The sequence below is a fragment of the Serinus canaria genome, chromosome 5, assembly GCF_022539315.1.
Source record: "Serinus canaria isolate serCan28SL12 chromosome 5, serCan2020, whole genome shotgun sequence".
Classification (NCBI taxonomy): Eukaryota; Metazoa; Chordata; class Aves; order Passeriformes; family Fringillidae; genus Serinus; species Serinus canaria.
Genome location: NC_066319.1, coordinates 51,901,351 through 51,917,364, shown reverse-complemented (window position 1 = coordinate 51,917,364; position 16,014 = coordinate 51,901,351). Strand labels below are relative to the sequence as shown.

Sequence of the window (16,014 nt, the reverse complement as noted above, 5' to 3'; positions counted from 1 at the left end):
ACTTCCTTTCTTCCCTCTTCTGTGCAGTATTGTCCTACTGTCCCTGCATGACTGTGGACAGTGAGGTATGTCTGCTTTGCACCTGGGTGTGTGCTGGCTGCCAGCTGAGCAGATTACTGCTTTATTCCTGCTGCCACCTTCCCTTAGCAGAGGTTATACCATGGGTGTCTTCTATTCACTGCCATTTTAGAAATAAAACTTGTAGCAACTTTGTCTCTTTGGACAACTTCAGAGAAATTTGGTAAAGGGGTTATGAAGGGACTTTATTGAGATCGTACTGGGAGAGAGAAATGGCTTCAGAATGCTCAACATTGTGATCACGCATACCTTATTTCCTTAGGAAACCAGACTGAAAAAAAGCATTCACAGAGGTAGACAGTAAGAGGAAACAGGCCAGCACAGGAAAAGGGAAGCAAGGATCTATATTTGGAAAAATTAAAACTGGAGTCAGCATAGGATGGAAGAATAAAAAAATTTGCATTTCTAAAATACAGGGGAAATTTCACAATCTGATACAAGAGGATTGTACTTCTTTAAAACTCAAGTGTGGGTTGTAACAGGTATTTATCACCTTAGTAAGCAGGTTGGGGCTACCTGGGTGTGGGTATCTCCCAAGACATGTATACAAGCACTAACTTGTTAAACCTGCCAGCCTGCTGTTTTAGTAGCAATATCATAGGAGTGCTGTTTCTTTGAAAAGGGTGCACAAAGGGCACACACATTACTTGATTTCTAGAATGTAAGTTGAGGGATGGCTGAGGGAAATGGTAAAATTTGCTGCTCTTTCATGTTCTTCCTCCAAAGAAAACATCTTAAATAAAAATACTGGATCTGCCTGGTGGGCGTATGGTTCTGCAGACAGTTATCTGCGTCATTTTGTTTTTCCCTGACATTAATATTTTGCAATTCACATAGTTTCCTACCACAATGTTTTGTAGAGGGAATGAGGAGATAAAGGGAGCATGGTGGCAGATGAACTTGTGTTTGACCAGACAGTTTGGACATACCTTCAGGGTAGATCCACCTGAATGTTGTTATCGTGTTATATAATGACTTAAACCCCAAATCACTTACAGCATCAACTGTGAAACTATCTGGTGTAGGCAGTCTGTTATATAAATAGATTGTCCACAGAGCCCATGGAGTCTCCATCCTTGGAAGTTTTTGAAACCTGACCAGGCAGAACCATGAGTTACCTGGTCTGAAATCAGTATTGACTGTGATTTGAGCAGGAGATTGGATTAAAGACCAGCCTATCCCTTTCAACCTGAATTGTAAGTCTGTATTATTTTCTTGCCATAGTCACATTTAAAACTTGGAGCTGCCAGTGATACAAAACATCAGGTGTTCTTGGACATTTGGCAGCTTCAGCTAAGTGATTTTTGTGAATTTCTGGAAATCTGTATTGCCCAACAAAATTTGGACGAGTCCTTAGTAACTCCACCACCAAAGCAGCAGTGATCATAATCCAGCGGGTTGTCTTTTGCCCATTGCAGTGTAAGGGTTTTAGCTTTTGTGATTCCAGATGGTAAATTATTGACATAAATTTAATGATCCAGAGCATGAACAGAAAGTAGAAATTCAAAACATACCTTGACACTTCTCATTTTTAATTACATTGCATGTGGGAAGAGTTGACTTATTATTTTTTGAGGGTGATGTTGACAACACTGGCATCCTTCCCTAACCTGCTTTAAGAAATGAGAGAAAATGTGACATATGAGGCCAGCATGCACACATTCCTGGGGTAGCAGTGAAGAGTGCCCAGTCTGCTGTGTCAGATCATCTCTGCTGGCACTTCCTGCAGCTTTCAGTCATTCTGAAACTGCCTCCATATATTTTCTATTAGATGGCATAATACACATTGACTGCAGTGTAGATGCACCAGCTCTCAAACCTATATCACAGACCTATTTACCTGTGACTAAAGCACTTAAATTATGTTTAGAAATTATTAAAATTTATGTTTTATTTTTTTGTGTAAGCAAAATATCCTAATCCCATCTATGAGTTGAAGAAGAGAATATGATCAGAATAGAATTGGTGTGTGGAGAATTATGTCTTTCACATGTACCCTGGTTTTCAATGAGGAAATAAATGCTGGCATTTCACTTCTCAATATGAATCAAAACATCAACTGTTACTGTTTTGTATTATTTTCTTCAGAGCATACATTACTTGGCTTCTGAAAATTGGTTGTTTGGGTTTGGTTTTTTTCCTTGCCTGGTGTTATAGAAAACACCCTTCTTCCAAACAAGATTAAGTACAATAATGCAAAATCAGCTTGAGAGAAAAGGCAGTGGTGCATACAAAGATACTGCTCACAGAATGTCTATCCCAAATTCTTATTACATCCTCACAGTCATGAATAAACAAACTCTTGGAATTACTTGCAGCTAATGTTACCCTGACAACAGTGTGTGTATATAACAAAATTCAGTAATCACTGCCAACAAAACCCCTAGTACAGCTAATGCTCCTGTTTGCCAGGATGAAATATTTTCATTAAGGATTAAATCAACTCCAGATCATAAGTTCTGCCTTCAGTATTAGGATCAAAAGTAATTATTCATTCCAGTATATGGAGGTAAGTTTGGTTTGAGTTCCCTGTTTTTTAAATAGTGGTATGTAAAAGGAAGAAGCTGTACCTCTCTTTACCATTTAGGTAGTGATAAATCACTTGGCATTGTTCTGGCAAGCAGAGTCTGTCTCTGATGCTTTTTGGTGCAAGTGTCTCCTCACTCAATTTTGCCAGTTTTGTGCATGCTACTGATCAGCATATTTGCAGTTGAGGAACAGCAGCCTCCTGGGACAATTGCAGGAATGCAAATTGGAAATATTTTTTGATTTAACTTACTAAGAAATAGAAATTGTGGAATCTAGTACTTAAATGCAGCAGTTTACATCCTGGTGTAAACAGGGTTCTACTTCAAAGTGCCAATAAAGTATATATCAGTTTAAATAAATTACTGGTCTGTTGCCTCCTCTGAGCTCTGATCTGTTCTGTAACTGCTCTTGTAGTCTCTGTGATCATTAGATTCTCTTGGCACCCAGTTTTATTTTCAAGTTATATTTACTTCTAAGGAATCTTAGATGCCTTGACAAAGACTCAGGATATTTCCAGTTCAGGGGAAGTCCTGCCAAGTTTAAAATTTTTCTGTACCTTCAGATGTTCATGTTTGGTGCTTTCTAAGACAGAGACTACTGAAGCTGCAGTATTTCTGAACACCAACACTACTAAATACTACAAGCAAACATTAGTTAAGTGCACAAATGGTTTGTAAAAACAGTAACTTCCTTCTAGGAGTGAATATTTCTTTTTATTTACATATGTTAAACCAGTGATTTTATTAACTAGTACTTCAGTTGACCAATTGAGTTGGAAGAAGCAGGACCAACCTAGGACTCTTGTAGATTTTATCAGAAATGTTGGTCAAGAAAATGAGGGCTGCTCATCCTTCCTTCTTCAAGAATACAATTTCTAGAAAATGGCAATAATGCCCTTCCCTATTTCTTCTGTTTACTGAAACTTAATTATGTGCTCTGCTCAATATGTATTTATTAATATTAAAATACAAATCAAATCAAATTAACTTGCTCTTATACACATTTACACAACTTTACACATTTCTAAACTGAATTCCAGTTTCAGTGGTGTGAAGTTTGATGCACTTCCAAGTGAGTGCACTTCCAAATTTCCAAGAAATGTGTAGATTAAATAAGAAAATATTTTGTCACCAGTCAGCAGAAATGTAAGATATAAGTTTTTTGGGGTTTTTTTTTTGTTTTGTTTTTTGTTTTGTTTTGGGTTTGTTTTTTTGGTTTTTTTTTTTTTTTTGAGTGTACAGGACAGCTTGAACTTACAGGTTTGTGTCTCCTGGCTTTGAAAGTTTCTCGTGATCAATTTACAGCAGCAGAGCTTTTAATACTTAAAGCAATTCTTTTATTGCCCAGAGAAGTTGTGGATGCTCCATCCTGGAAGGGTTCAAGGCCAGGTTGGATGGGACTCTGAACAACCTGGGCTAGTGGAAGGTGTGCTTGCCCATGGCAAAGGGATTGGGACTAGATGATCTTAAAGGTCCCTTCCGACCCAAATCATTCTGTGATTCTCTAGTTTGGATATTCTGTTTACTTAGTAGAATTATTGCTAAAATATGCTATTTATTTTTAAAAAAAGTTGTTATTGGGTTAGTGTCCTTCAGAAATAAATACCAGATTTCATTTCCCCTTGAATTTTAGTAACAGAAGCTGTTGTTCTGCAAGATTAGTTCAATGCCCAGCATTCTGCAGTAGCAAACCCTTAATAGGGGAACTTGCATGTTTATTTCTTGTCTGCAGTTGTGTTTCCTCCATCTGTGTTCATTTGATGGGAAGAAGGTGAGAGAACCTTGCAGAACAGTTGATAATACCAGTGCTGACAGATGTGTTCTGTGCTTGTACAGGTGTCTGACTGGACTGGTACAGATCTCTAACTGGTTTGAGGCAGTGGTGCTGGGGAGGTTCAGTGGAAGTTGTTTTGAGTTTGAGGTAATAGTCTCAGTGACCTTGTGGTGAGGAAAGCGTGATTGGCATTTCTGCCCAGCTGAAATAGGGAGTCTAGCAGAAAATCTAGCAGGATCTCATTCTTTAAATTTCATACTTTGGATAGATAAGAAACTCTCAGTGAAAGAGGTATTACTTCTGGAGGAAGACTTTTCAGTAACACTCTCCTGAATACAAAGCAGCAGCATGAGTGTTCTTCAGTACAGCTCTTTCTTCATTATTTTAGCAGTTAATGGTGTTTTTGCTGAGAGGTTTTCAGGCATTCTTGGTTAGACTTCATAATGAAATTTTCAGTCTCTAGTTCAGACTTCTGTATCTCTGTGTGGTTGTAAGGTTTGATTTCTTTGTGTTAGCATCTGAAATACGCTGTTAAGGTAGTGACCCCTCTTGCAGGAATTCTGTTTGGCTTATAACTTACTAGCTTAATCATAATGTAAGGTGAGGTAAAACAGGAGTCTGGGCTGAATTACAAGTAGTAGTTCTGTGATATTTTATTCAGTTGCAGATAAGAAAAAATACATGTATTGGAACACTTTGGTCTTTTTAGTCTAACAGTGTTTGTGATGAGGTGAAGAGCAGCAATCTTTTTGTGCTTAGTTTGAAGAGTAAACTGCTGCTGTGCTTGTGCAAACTCATCCTTGTGCAGTTTGCTTGCACTTAGACCACTGTTTTTCATTATTGATCTGGTCTTCAGAGTCATGACTTGTAACAAAGTCTGAGTCATCACTTGTAACATTCTACCTAAATAGTAATCCAATAGTAATAGAAATAAATAGAATATTCTGAATGGGATCTGGAGAGGAGAAAATTGATGGATCTACAGGTATAGTGGAATTTAGCAGCCAAATATTTTGAGAAATGTGGGTTCACCAGAACAAAATAAGTGTAAGTTAGTTAATCACTGGACATCTTTTTAGACTGCAGCCCTTCACTTCTTGGTCTGTTTGAGATCTGGTGAATGTTGCTTAGCAGAAAAGACAGTTCAAAGTAAAAACCTTAAATTAGCCACAAATCTTGTGGGTAATGGTTTCACTGCTGTTGAGTAGAGACAGCTATCTCTTTAGACTGGGATTTTAAAGCCTTAGTTGGTACTAGCTGAAATAAAAAGTAAAGCTGCACTCCACTTAGAAGAGAATTAATCTAGTGCCTACAGGGTAGGACAGATTGTCCATAGGGTTTAGCAGTAATGAATGAGCTCTCCCTTTCACGTGGTCCTTCACTGATTCACAGAACCTTAAAGAAAGGGAGGGAAATCCTTCTGAAAGACTACTTTGCTCTATAGTCTTACTAGCAGCAAGGCAGAGCCATTCATGCGATTCAACTTCTAAAAAAATGTTAATTGGTAATTAAATAGTGTAATTAGCTTTTTTCCCCCCCTGTAGTTTTAATAGTTGAAAATCTGCTATTGCTGCGGGTATACAATGAATATTTTTGACCTCCAGTTTATGGGTTGGCTTGCGATGTTTCCCTTTGTAATTGACTTTTCTTTCTCTCTTTTTTTTTTTTTTTTTTTTTTTTTGTTAAACAGCAAAACCATTTACAAAATTGGTAAAGGAAATGCAACTCCATCGAGATGACTTTGAAATTATAAAAGTGATCGGAAGAGGTGCATTTGGAGAGGTAAGAGATTTTAACTTTCAGTTGTAATAATAAAACTTTCATTGTTTGTGCATCTGATTTCTTGTTACAGTTGACCTTAGGACAAAAGTTTCACACAGATGTGCTAAAATACTTCCAGTTGTGGGATATAGCTAGGTACCTAATGCAAGGTACCTTTGAAGCAGGTTATTCAGTGTCCAGGTGTGCCATTTCTGGGACTGGCTTTCTGACTTCAGTGTAGCCAAACAAGTGTCTCTTGGATGTGTGTATGAGTGGGGTGGTCCCACCTAGCAGCTGCACAGCTGAAATTGGGATCCCTTCTCCACTTGCCATATGTACTGCTCACTGCTGCTCTAATTTAACACAGAGCTGGGCTGCTTCTATGGTAGGAGCGTGGAGGCTGCTCCACCCATCTGCCTGTCTGTGTAGCAATCTGGTAATGCAGAAAGACGCATTTGGCTGCCTCAAAGGCTGCTCCCTGTCATCTTTGAAGATCAAAGGCTGCTGGATCTGTTTTTTGGACAGCAAGTTGAATCATGCTGGGATGATAGGAACGCCTTGTGTTTTGAGGACTCGCCAGTCCCAGGACCCTGGACTGAAGCTTTACTTCTTAATATATTTGATGAAAGTCTCATCAATCACACAAGCCTGGTAGGGCTTGCCACTGGCAAAAGCATTCACAGACAGCAGGCATGGGATACCCGAGGCTTCTGGAGGACCTCAAAGACAACCTTTTCAGCATTTAAGAACAGGTAACTAAAGTCATAGCTGTCAGCAAAACAGGTTATTAACTAGATAATTTCTAGAAGTAAAAACCCCTTCTGTTTCTTTCAGGAAACCTTTTTGAAGTAGTGCCACACTAAAGTGAAATGCAGAGACTGCCATTAGAGGCTGACTTCAGCCCATGAGCACTCAGCTGCACCTTCTGCTGCCTGTGGCTAAGGAGAAGCTTCGTGATCCCCATGTCCTGTTGTCTCCACAGAGAGGAGGACACTGCCATGCCAGGCATTCCTTCGAAGTGTGGTGTGCTCTGGACACCCCAAACTCTTTCATGTAGGGTTTGAATGTGGGACAGGGGTAGCAAAGGGCAACCACAAACTCAGCTAGAGAAACACCAGGACCCTACTTGACAGAAAACAACGAGGTTTCTGTGTGCACACTTCACTGTGGTGGGTGAAGTAATGACTTTATATCCACATAATTTTAAGCTACTTCAGAAACTGCTTTTGCGAAAAGTGGACACCTAAGACAGAAATTAATGTTTCAAGAATATTTTTCCATGTGTACCATCATTTAATAATGTAGTAACATGTAGTTTGCATGTAATCATCATGAACACTGATGCTGAAGGAAGTGGAGCATTTTAATAAAATGTCCAGATCAGCAATAACATCTTGCCCTGTAAGACAAAAGTTTGCTTTCTAGTGGATGTTGAATGCAATATTTGTTACAAAAAAGGAAGTGTTATCTGAGAGTAATGGAAATACTGCATGAAAATCACTTACTTTATTTGAGTGATTCACTTGAGTATTATTTGAAGATAAATTTTAGAGAAAAAAAGTTACTGTAAAAAGTTTGTCAGGAAAAAGCAATAATTGGGAATATATTGGTTAGTCTAAGGGAGGACTGAGAGCTACAAACTTAGTCCAGAAAAGAAGTCTAAGGAGGAAGGTTTATGAGTAGATAAAAGGCCTAAAGAATCAAGACAGTAGTGGGTACCTGTCTGTCTCTCTGTTAAGGTTTTTTTTTAAGCAGTGGCACAGTTTTGAATGCCCCCACCTTCTGCATGAGAATTTTACTCTCCATGAGCTGGGTTTCTTCTGGAGGAAACTAACCAGAACTTCCATTCCACGTGTGCACCAAATGGCCTTTTGGATCCAAGGAGTGCATAAGAATCAATCACTGGGTTTGGCTCTCCTAACAGCTTCAAAGCATGTTTGGTCCAGGAAATCAGGGTAGATACAGTCAGAAACAAAATTCCTGAGCTGCATACAGTATAGATGGGAAGGCTCAGCACAGGATACTTTGATGTTATTCTGCTCTTGCTGTGCCAAATGACTTGCTATAGTGACTGTGACCACTGATATCTAAAGAATTTTAGATTAGCATTTTGGCAGTTTGTCTTTTGGCAGGATTAGAAAAGGTTTCTGGATCTTTTCAGAACTAGACTTGTGATTGCTTTGGCTATCAAGAATGGGAGCCCTTTATAGTGACTTGCAGATGGAGTCAGTGTTGGGAATGCCTTCCCACAGTACAATATTCAAGGAAGGCTTGTTTTCCATAGTGCTTTTTCTGTTCTTTTTCAAAAGATGCTCTTCTCTACTTAAAGCATTGACCAGCTGGAAATCTCAGTACAGCAGAACATGAAGTTTTTATATGCATTTCAAGAGACTTGAGTTTATATTTGCTGGGATGACCTTTCTTAGCTTTGGATCAAAGTCTTAAGGTGCATGAAAGATACAAATGCTGAGTGGAAACTTGTGTTAATAGTGTTTGGAGTGCCAGAATCAACAATGTGTTTCATACTCTTTCATTTGGAAAAGCATGGAACTTTACGAAAGCAATTCACACATCCCATCCCCCCCCAGTGGAAATGAAATTTCACAGAAGTGAAATGAGAAGGTATCTTAATTTCATCCTTCTGTTGGAGCTGAGTGCTTGCAGAGTCAGTGGTGTCAGTTAACTGTCAATATCACATCTTGTTCATCTCTTATCTAGAAAAGTTTTAATTTATAGTTGCAGCAGCTTGAAACTTTTGATCAGTTTAAATTATACAGGAATCATTGATTTTAAGTTTGTTATACTTTAATCCCTCTTGCCACAGAATATTTTGTGCTTTTTGCTTATGAAAGAATCCTTTGACCCTTGTATATACCACACTGCTATAACTGCCAGATTTATAGGTATTATAAAATAGTAATTATGTAAAGGTTGGCATTCCATAATAAGAAAGTGAAATGTAGTTTCTTGAAAGGAACTGGTGGCATCTAACTTGTATAAAACAACACTTGAGAAAGCTGAATGGAGGAGTTGTGAGTAATTTTTCCATAATACTTTCATACATACATGGGAACTATGTTGGAAATTACTTGATGGGCTTTATGTGCTAAAAATACATTTTAAGAATAACTCTAAAATATTTGTTTAAATGTATAAAGAAATTATTCAGAATTAAACTAAACATATTCCTGTTAGAATGAAGAAGTTTAATTTAAATACTGAACAGCTAAACATGGTAGACTTCAAAATAGATGAAAATTACATTCCATTCTTTTCAGTTTTGCTTCTTTGGACTTTTTGGAGAATGCCAGGGGCTTTATTCTTCCGAAAGAACTTTTGCATAAATCAGTAGCTTTGAAGAAATACAGTTCAAACAAAATAAAAGCATGATATTAGTTATTAGTCAGGATCAGTGGTCAATTTTTGCCAGAAAAGATGTAAGCCAAGGAAGGAAACGTGGTATTTGACCAAAGAGAGGATTGAGAGCACATGGGAGCTTTTATCCCTGTGAATACAACTGCAAAATCAGTATCTGAGGCAGATTGATATAATCACCAGAACACATCTGTGTTGGCATGTCAGTACCTTTTTCTTTCTTTCTCCTTTGCAGAACTCACCTTGGTTCTTTACACTTTTTCCAGCAATATGAGAACAAAACCCAATGCAAAACCACCTTAATGAAAGTTTTTGTAGCATGGCATGTCTGAGAAAGCAAGAGAAAAATGTTTCTTAAATTGTTATTATGTTAGGGGAGAAACAGCTTAGCTTAGAGCCTAGAAATTTCCTCTCTAGCCACCTGGACTTCTCCTTTCACATAAAGGAAGCCAGCCACTTTGCAGTCAGGGAGAACTGAATGTCTGAATATTCTTTACAGCAGCATGTAAGCTTCTGACTCAGGAAGTCACTGGCTTGAGAATGTCATTTATTTTTTTCAGAAGTTTCATAGTTAGGAAGAAATAGTTAATTAGTTAGTTAAACTTCTAACTAACTTCTAACTAAGTTAGTTAGAAGTTTATTGTTAAAACCTGTAACATGTTTTACATGGTTTTTGAGTGTGTGACAGAATAGTTTATAATTTGAAATGCTGGAAGGAGGATAAAGTGCTCATAGTTCTTCCTCATCTCCTAGGCTGTAGTTGCCTGGGTATATACCCATACCCAGCTGGGCAGAGCATTTTCGTGAGTGCCCCAGTGTTGCTTTTAGCTTTTCATTTTCTGGGTCATACAGGCAGGTAACTCATTTACAGAAGGACAGCTTCCACAAGGAACAATAATAATAAGTGAAAAGCCCCCTGAAATAAATTCAGAAGTAAAATGGTTTTCTGTTATCTTAGTTCTGGTTTCTGTGAATAAAATGACTGTAGAAGTCTGTGTTTGTAGACAAGAAAGAGTATTTTGTGTAGCATGAAGTATTTTGCAAGCTACACAGAAAATACACAAACTACACAAGAGTGAAAATCACTTTTGCAAACTATACAGAAGTGAAAATACAGTCTTTAGGAGATTTAAGGAACAGCATAGAATGCAAAACTCTTTCAGATTTTCAGCCTTTAGAAAACCACACCAAAACAACAAAGAAACCAAAAAGCAGTCGAGCTGTGGTTTGAAGTTTGCCTGTGCCTGACTATTCCTTTCATCTAGAAACACCATGGACCGTTACTTGAAATGAAACGATGTCCTGAGAACCCGTGCTTGGTGGGATTGTGCTTACTGGGAGACTCAGGCCAGCCTGAGAAGTGCTTCCTGTGTGCTTGGTGTTTGGCTGCACATGCCAAATGAACTAGGGGCAATTGTGCTTACGGCAAGCAGGCTGAGAAGGATAGGAAGAGGACCTTGTATATGGGGACTGTGGTTCTAAACACTTGCATGTGCTTCTTTGTAAGGTTCATCAGCCCTCAATAATGTGCTTGTATGTCTTTAAGGTCCTATGTCCTCATTTTGTGTAAATGACCATTTAGGCAAGCTGCTGTAGATCAACACGCTCCAGTCAAAGAACAGTTGATGAAGGAAGAGTGAGTCAAAATGTACCTTGTTTGAGAACTCAGATTGTATAACGTGGCTGACACCTCCTGGAAATTTGGCAGTGTGGGACTGAAACAATTGTCTTCCTTCCCTTGTTTGTTAGCAAGGATTTCTTGAATGAGCAATACTTACTGTGGTTCCAGCAGAAGGGTGGAACTGCTTGGTCTTGCTTAGCTCAAAAATAACTAAAACTCTTAATGTGCCCCACCTAAGTATTACTGTTCTGGATGGATTAGAAATACCTTCTCATGTAAATGCTGTTGTGCACAGACTTGATCTGTGTAGTGTTTGGTAATAATACGTCACCTCAACTCGGGATGCTTAGTCACAGTCTCAGCTGGGATCAACAGACAGAAAAATGTGTTTCCAGAAGAGAATAATAGCTGACAGAGAATAAGGCTGATCCCCTGTGTACCACAGTTCTGATCACTGATGTGGTTTCTAATGAGAGAGGTACTGGCTGAGGTTGCAGTGAGAGTCAGAAGTGAATATGTAAAACCAGACCTTCCCGTGGTCAGTCGTGCTCTGCAGTGAGAGGCAGAGCTCTTTGTGCCCTCTCCATCTTGTAATCACAGCTGTAGGGTACTGAGTTCAGTGTTTTGATGTACTTCTAGAAATTTACCTGGGGCACAGGGAGCCTATGGACTGCAATTAAGGCTGTCTCACCTATTCAGAAGCTTCGGTGGTTGCTGTCAGGTGCCCAGCAGAGACTGTACCTTCCTGCACTGTAGATTAACAGAATTCCAAAGTATTGCACACACATATGACACTTTTCATTCAACTATTCAAAGAGTCAAAGCATTCAGAATACGGTGCAAAAGAAGTATTTAATTAGCTCTGCTTTTCTTTAATATGCTCTTCATGAAAAAAGAAAATTAAATCAAAGCAAGCTATTTTCTGCTTGGAAATGGATGAATAAAGAAGCTGCTTTGTTTTGAAAATGCTTCAAAAGAGCTGGTTGCTATCTCAGTCCTCCCCAGCTCCGTGTGTGTTTGTGTGGCAGCACCAAGTAACTATGGAGACAGGCAGGTTGCAAGGAGCCAGAGACACACACAGTTCATTGTGGTGCTGCTGTGCGAGCAGACATTTGTCTCTGCAAACCCCCTGATCCTGAGGAGCAGCTTAGGTGCTATTTGGGGCCTTTATTCTTCTTCAGAGTCTTTCTGGCTGGGACTTGTAAAGGATTTCTTATTTGCACAACATGAAGATATACACTGCATACTCAAAAAAAAATCTGATTTTGCTTTGGAAATCTGCACCATGGCATATGAACTCTATCAAAAGACACTCTGGTTTTTAAATTTATATGTAAAACAGACATAAAAAAAAACTGGTAGAGCAGCCCAGACCAGTTTTTCCTCGAAGATACAGTATTAAAACTGTCAACTAATGAGCTCTATATCAAAGACTTTTTCCTATCTGAAAGTGTCAGGAGGATAAAGTAGTTGCTGCAGTGTTTTTGCAGTAGCTGGTGTGCAGGGTATCAATAGCATGAGACAGAAATAGTAGAGTAAATGTGGCATGCACAAGCTTTAGCCAAAGGAAATGAATGTAATATTCAATTATAAATCTGGTAATAAGACATTACGGGTAAATTGTTTACATCTGAAATGACATTTTGTCTCTTCTCCCAGTTGAAAGGCTTGACTAAAATCTCTCCTCAAATGTCTAAAGCCTTTCCAAGTTCCCATCAAAGGTTAATTCATGGTATTTTACACTGTTTTATCCATGTAATTTTATTGTCTGTTAGACTAAGGAGATCTTTTATCATCCACTTTTATTGATGCCCTTCCTTCCAATTTTATTTTTAGATAGATTCATAGAATGGTTTTGGTTGTAAGGGGCTTTAAAGATAATCTCGTTCCAGCCCCTTTGCCATGGGCCAAGGGTATGTTGCACTAGACCAGGTTGGTCTGAACCCCATCCACCTTGAATAATAACAATAATGTATTCTTTATTTTTTCTTTTTTTAGCAAGTAAGGCTTTTTCTATTCCCACACTAGCATGAGAGGCTCTTTAGTTTCTTGATCACCTCAACTGTCCTCTTTCACACCTGCTCCACATAAAGTTTATTTTCCTGAGGTGTGGCTCTGTGTGGAGTTTCCAGTGAGTTTGTATTGCAAGGCAGTAATGTTTACCCATCCCCAGTGGTGTGTATCTGCCTGAGAATTCCAGATTCAGTTTGCCTTTTTTCTTAACTACCTGCCATTATGAGCTGTTTGCACAAGTATTATCACCTATAAGTCTGTGTTCCTCTTCTTTTCAGCTGAGGACATTTTGCAGTCCAGTTTCACCTTATTCCTGTAAGTCCAGTCCTTAAAGATAAGTTTTATCTGAAAGTTTAAGGTGCCTGAGCATGAATAGTGTCCTAGTTGAGGTTTTTTTTGTCTTTGCTTTGAAATTAATGGCAGCATGATTTTTAAGAAGGATTTGTTAGTTGTCTTAATTGTTTTCTGGAAAGCCAGTCTTATATTTAAATGATTTCTGCACTTTATTGCACCATACTTACCATTTACATAAAATAAAAATTGTAACTTGATGCTGCTTACTAATGCTGATCATGTCACTCAGAGGGCACAGTACAGTGCTGGGAAGTTCTGTCTTGTCTGTAGAGGATGACTTGGCTCAGATTTGCACCCTGTAGATTTCATTTTCACCTGGGAAAGGTGGAACTTGGCCTGGGATGGCTTTGCACAGTGCAGTCCTAAATGTCAGTATTGAAAGGGTTTTGAAGATCAAAACATAGCAAAATACTCCTATAAAACAATTCAAGAAGGAAAATACTAACTCTTGCTGAAGTCTAGAAAGCTACTTTAGCTATATTGGTTCTTTATTTTATTTTGTTGCACTACAAGTGAAACAGAGCTTTGAGACACAAAATACGGCAAAGAAATGGATGGCAGAAGCAATACAAATCTGCTGGGGTGTTGTGGCTTCTAGCTACTATAGATGGATCTCAGTTACACTTTAGCCCCACTTGTCATACTTTTTTTTTTTTTACAGAAATATGTAGAAAGTTGGTTGATGTGCAGCCACTAGGATTCATTAGGCTTTCTGAAATCCTTAAGGAAACATACTTGAGCTTTATTGCAGTTTTCCTGTTGCCTCAGTCTTGAGCATGAGAAGTCATGGTGATGCTAAAAAATCAGATGGTAATCAATCCATACAGACTGGAAGGGGAATTGCAGTGCTGGGGGAGCCCTTGCACCTGCAATTTTTTCTTATCATATTTTTAAGACTTAATAAAACAGAATCACCTAAATATCTACCAGACTATTTTGTGATTGTTGAGCATTTGCCGCCCCCCCCCCCCCCCCCCGATTCTGCATTCCAGCCTGGCATTATGAGATGCAAATTGGGAATGAGTTTTAATTTCCTTAGTTTGACACAGGTGATAGTTCTGGGCCAAAGGTGTGTGGATTGGTTAGCCCATGTCCCACCCCTTTGGCCAGGTAGAGAGATGTAGGAAAAAAACTCAAGGACAGAGCAAAGCTGAATCCTCACACTTTCCAGAGGCTGAGGGTTCAGGGAGTCCCCAGCCCACCCCTCTAACTCAGGGGTCAGTAGTCACTGAGGCCCACACTGCAGTGTGTGTTACTCAGGTATTAAGTATGTCCGTATTTAAGTACTTTCTGAATACTCAGATGGCCACAGCAGCCTGTGGCTGAGTTCCAGAACTTTTTGTGACAATAATACTTCCTTAATTTTTTTTTTTAATTTGATGCTTTTCAATGTCTGTGTTATGAGAAACAGTAAATTATTGTTCTCTGTTCATGTTCTCCATGACATTGGTGGTTTCCTGTGTCTGTCATAGCTGTTACCTCTTCCAAGCTTGGAATGTTTTAGATTATTAAATCTTCTTCTTGAGAAGCTGTTTTATCATACCTCTGCTTGTACATTTTTTCCTTGCATTATTCTTAGCATACTTCTTTATTTTTAACTTTTAATACAGTGTAAATTGTATTAGGCTTAGAAACAGAGAGTGAAAAACCAATATTAAATCCTAGTTTGTGCATAACAAAAGCACTTGTTCAGTCACTAAACTTTTAAACTCTGAAGATGAAAACAATGCTTTTGTTCTCAAAGCAGGCATTTGTAGCAGTGTACAAATCCATGTCCTTTGGAATACCTCTGAACACCAGCTGAATGGTTTTTCCTTAGGTTAGTAGATGTGATGGATCGGTATGTAGGATAAAAACCATCATATTTAAAACCAGACATCTTGCATGCTTTGCACAATTGCAGTATAAGAGGCCTCTGTTTGATCTCACAAAGTGGTCAATGTGGTTATTGTAACTGAATTTGAGGTATGCCAGAGAAGGAAGAATTAATATAAAAATAAGAAAAAACAACTCCACTGCAATGTCTCAGAAGGAGACAAAAGTAAACTTAGAAATGCTGCCACCTGATGAGGAAAGTAAAAGAAAGGTAACTCAAGGAAACGCTGAGGTATTTTATGGAAGAAAGGATCTTTTCCAATATTGTAACAGTATTCTTCCTTATAATAGCACTGAGTTTATTAGGGAATAATTTTATTTGTGCTTCCCTGTTTCAGTTCAAATATCAGTGAAGTTTGGGTTGTGCTTTTCTGTTTGTTTTCCTTAAAAAAAAAATCCTAATTATTTAATTGGTTGAGGAGTCAGGTCTAGTCAGGCAAAAATTCTATTGGTTCTGGGAGATATCTTCAGCAGTCCTAAGATTTCTTTCCAGAGGTAAAATTCACGGGGAATTACCTAATTTGCTGTGTGGTTCAATTAATTTTTCTGCTGACGTGAGAAGCTGTCCCACTGTCACCCTTATAAATAAAGCAGCAGTGTGTTTACTGGTGCCATAACTTGATAACCACTTAATG

The 16,014-nt window shown here is 38.5% G+C and overlaps 1 protein-coding gene across 8 annotated transcripts in view; it reads left to right on the top strand.

Moving 5' to 3' along the window:
* The window catches only part of CDC42BPB (CDC42 binding protein kinase beta), a 91,375-nt gene that overhangs the window by 22,543 nt on the left and 52,818 nt on the right, over positions 1–16,014 (top strand). For all 8 annotated transcript variants that reach the window (XR_007777812.1, XR_007777811.1, XM_050975717.1 and 5 more), the window contains exon 2: positions 6,071–6,162. Coding sequence is in view for 6 of the 8 variants with exons in the window: in XM_050975717.1 (XP_050831674.1) it covers positions 6,071–6,162 (92 nt within the window). In the remaining 2 variants the exon portion in view is untranslated. The remainder of the gene's footprint in view (positions 1–6,070; positions 6,163–16,014) is intronic.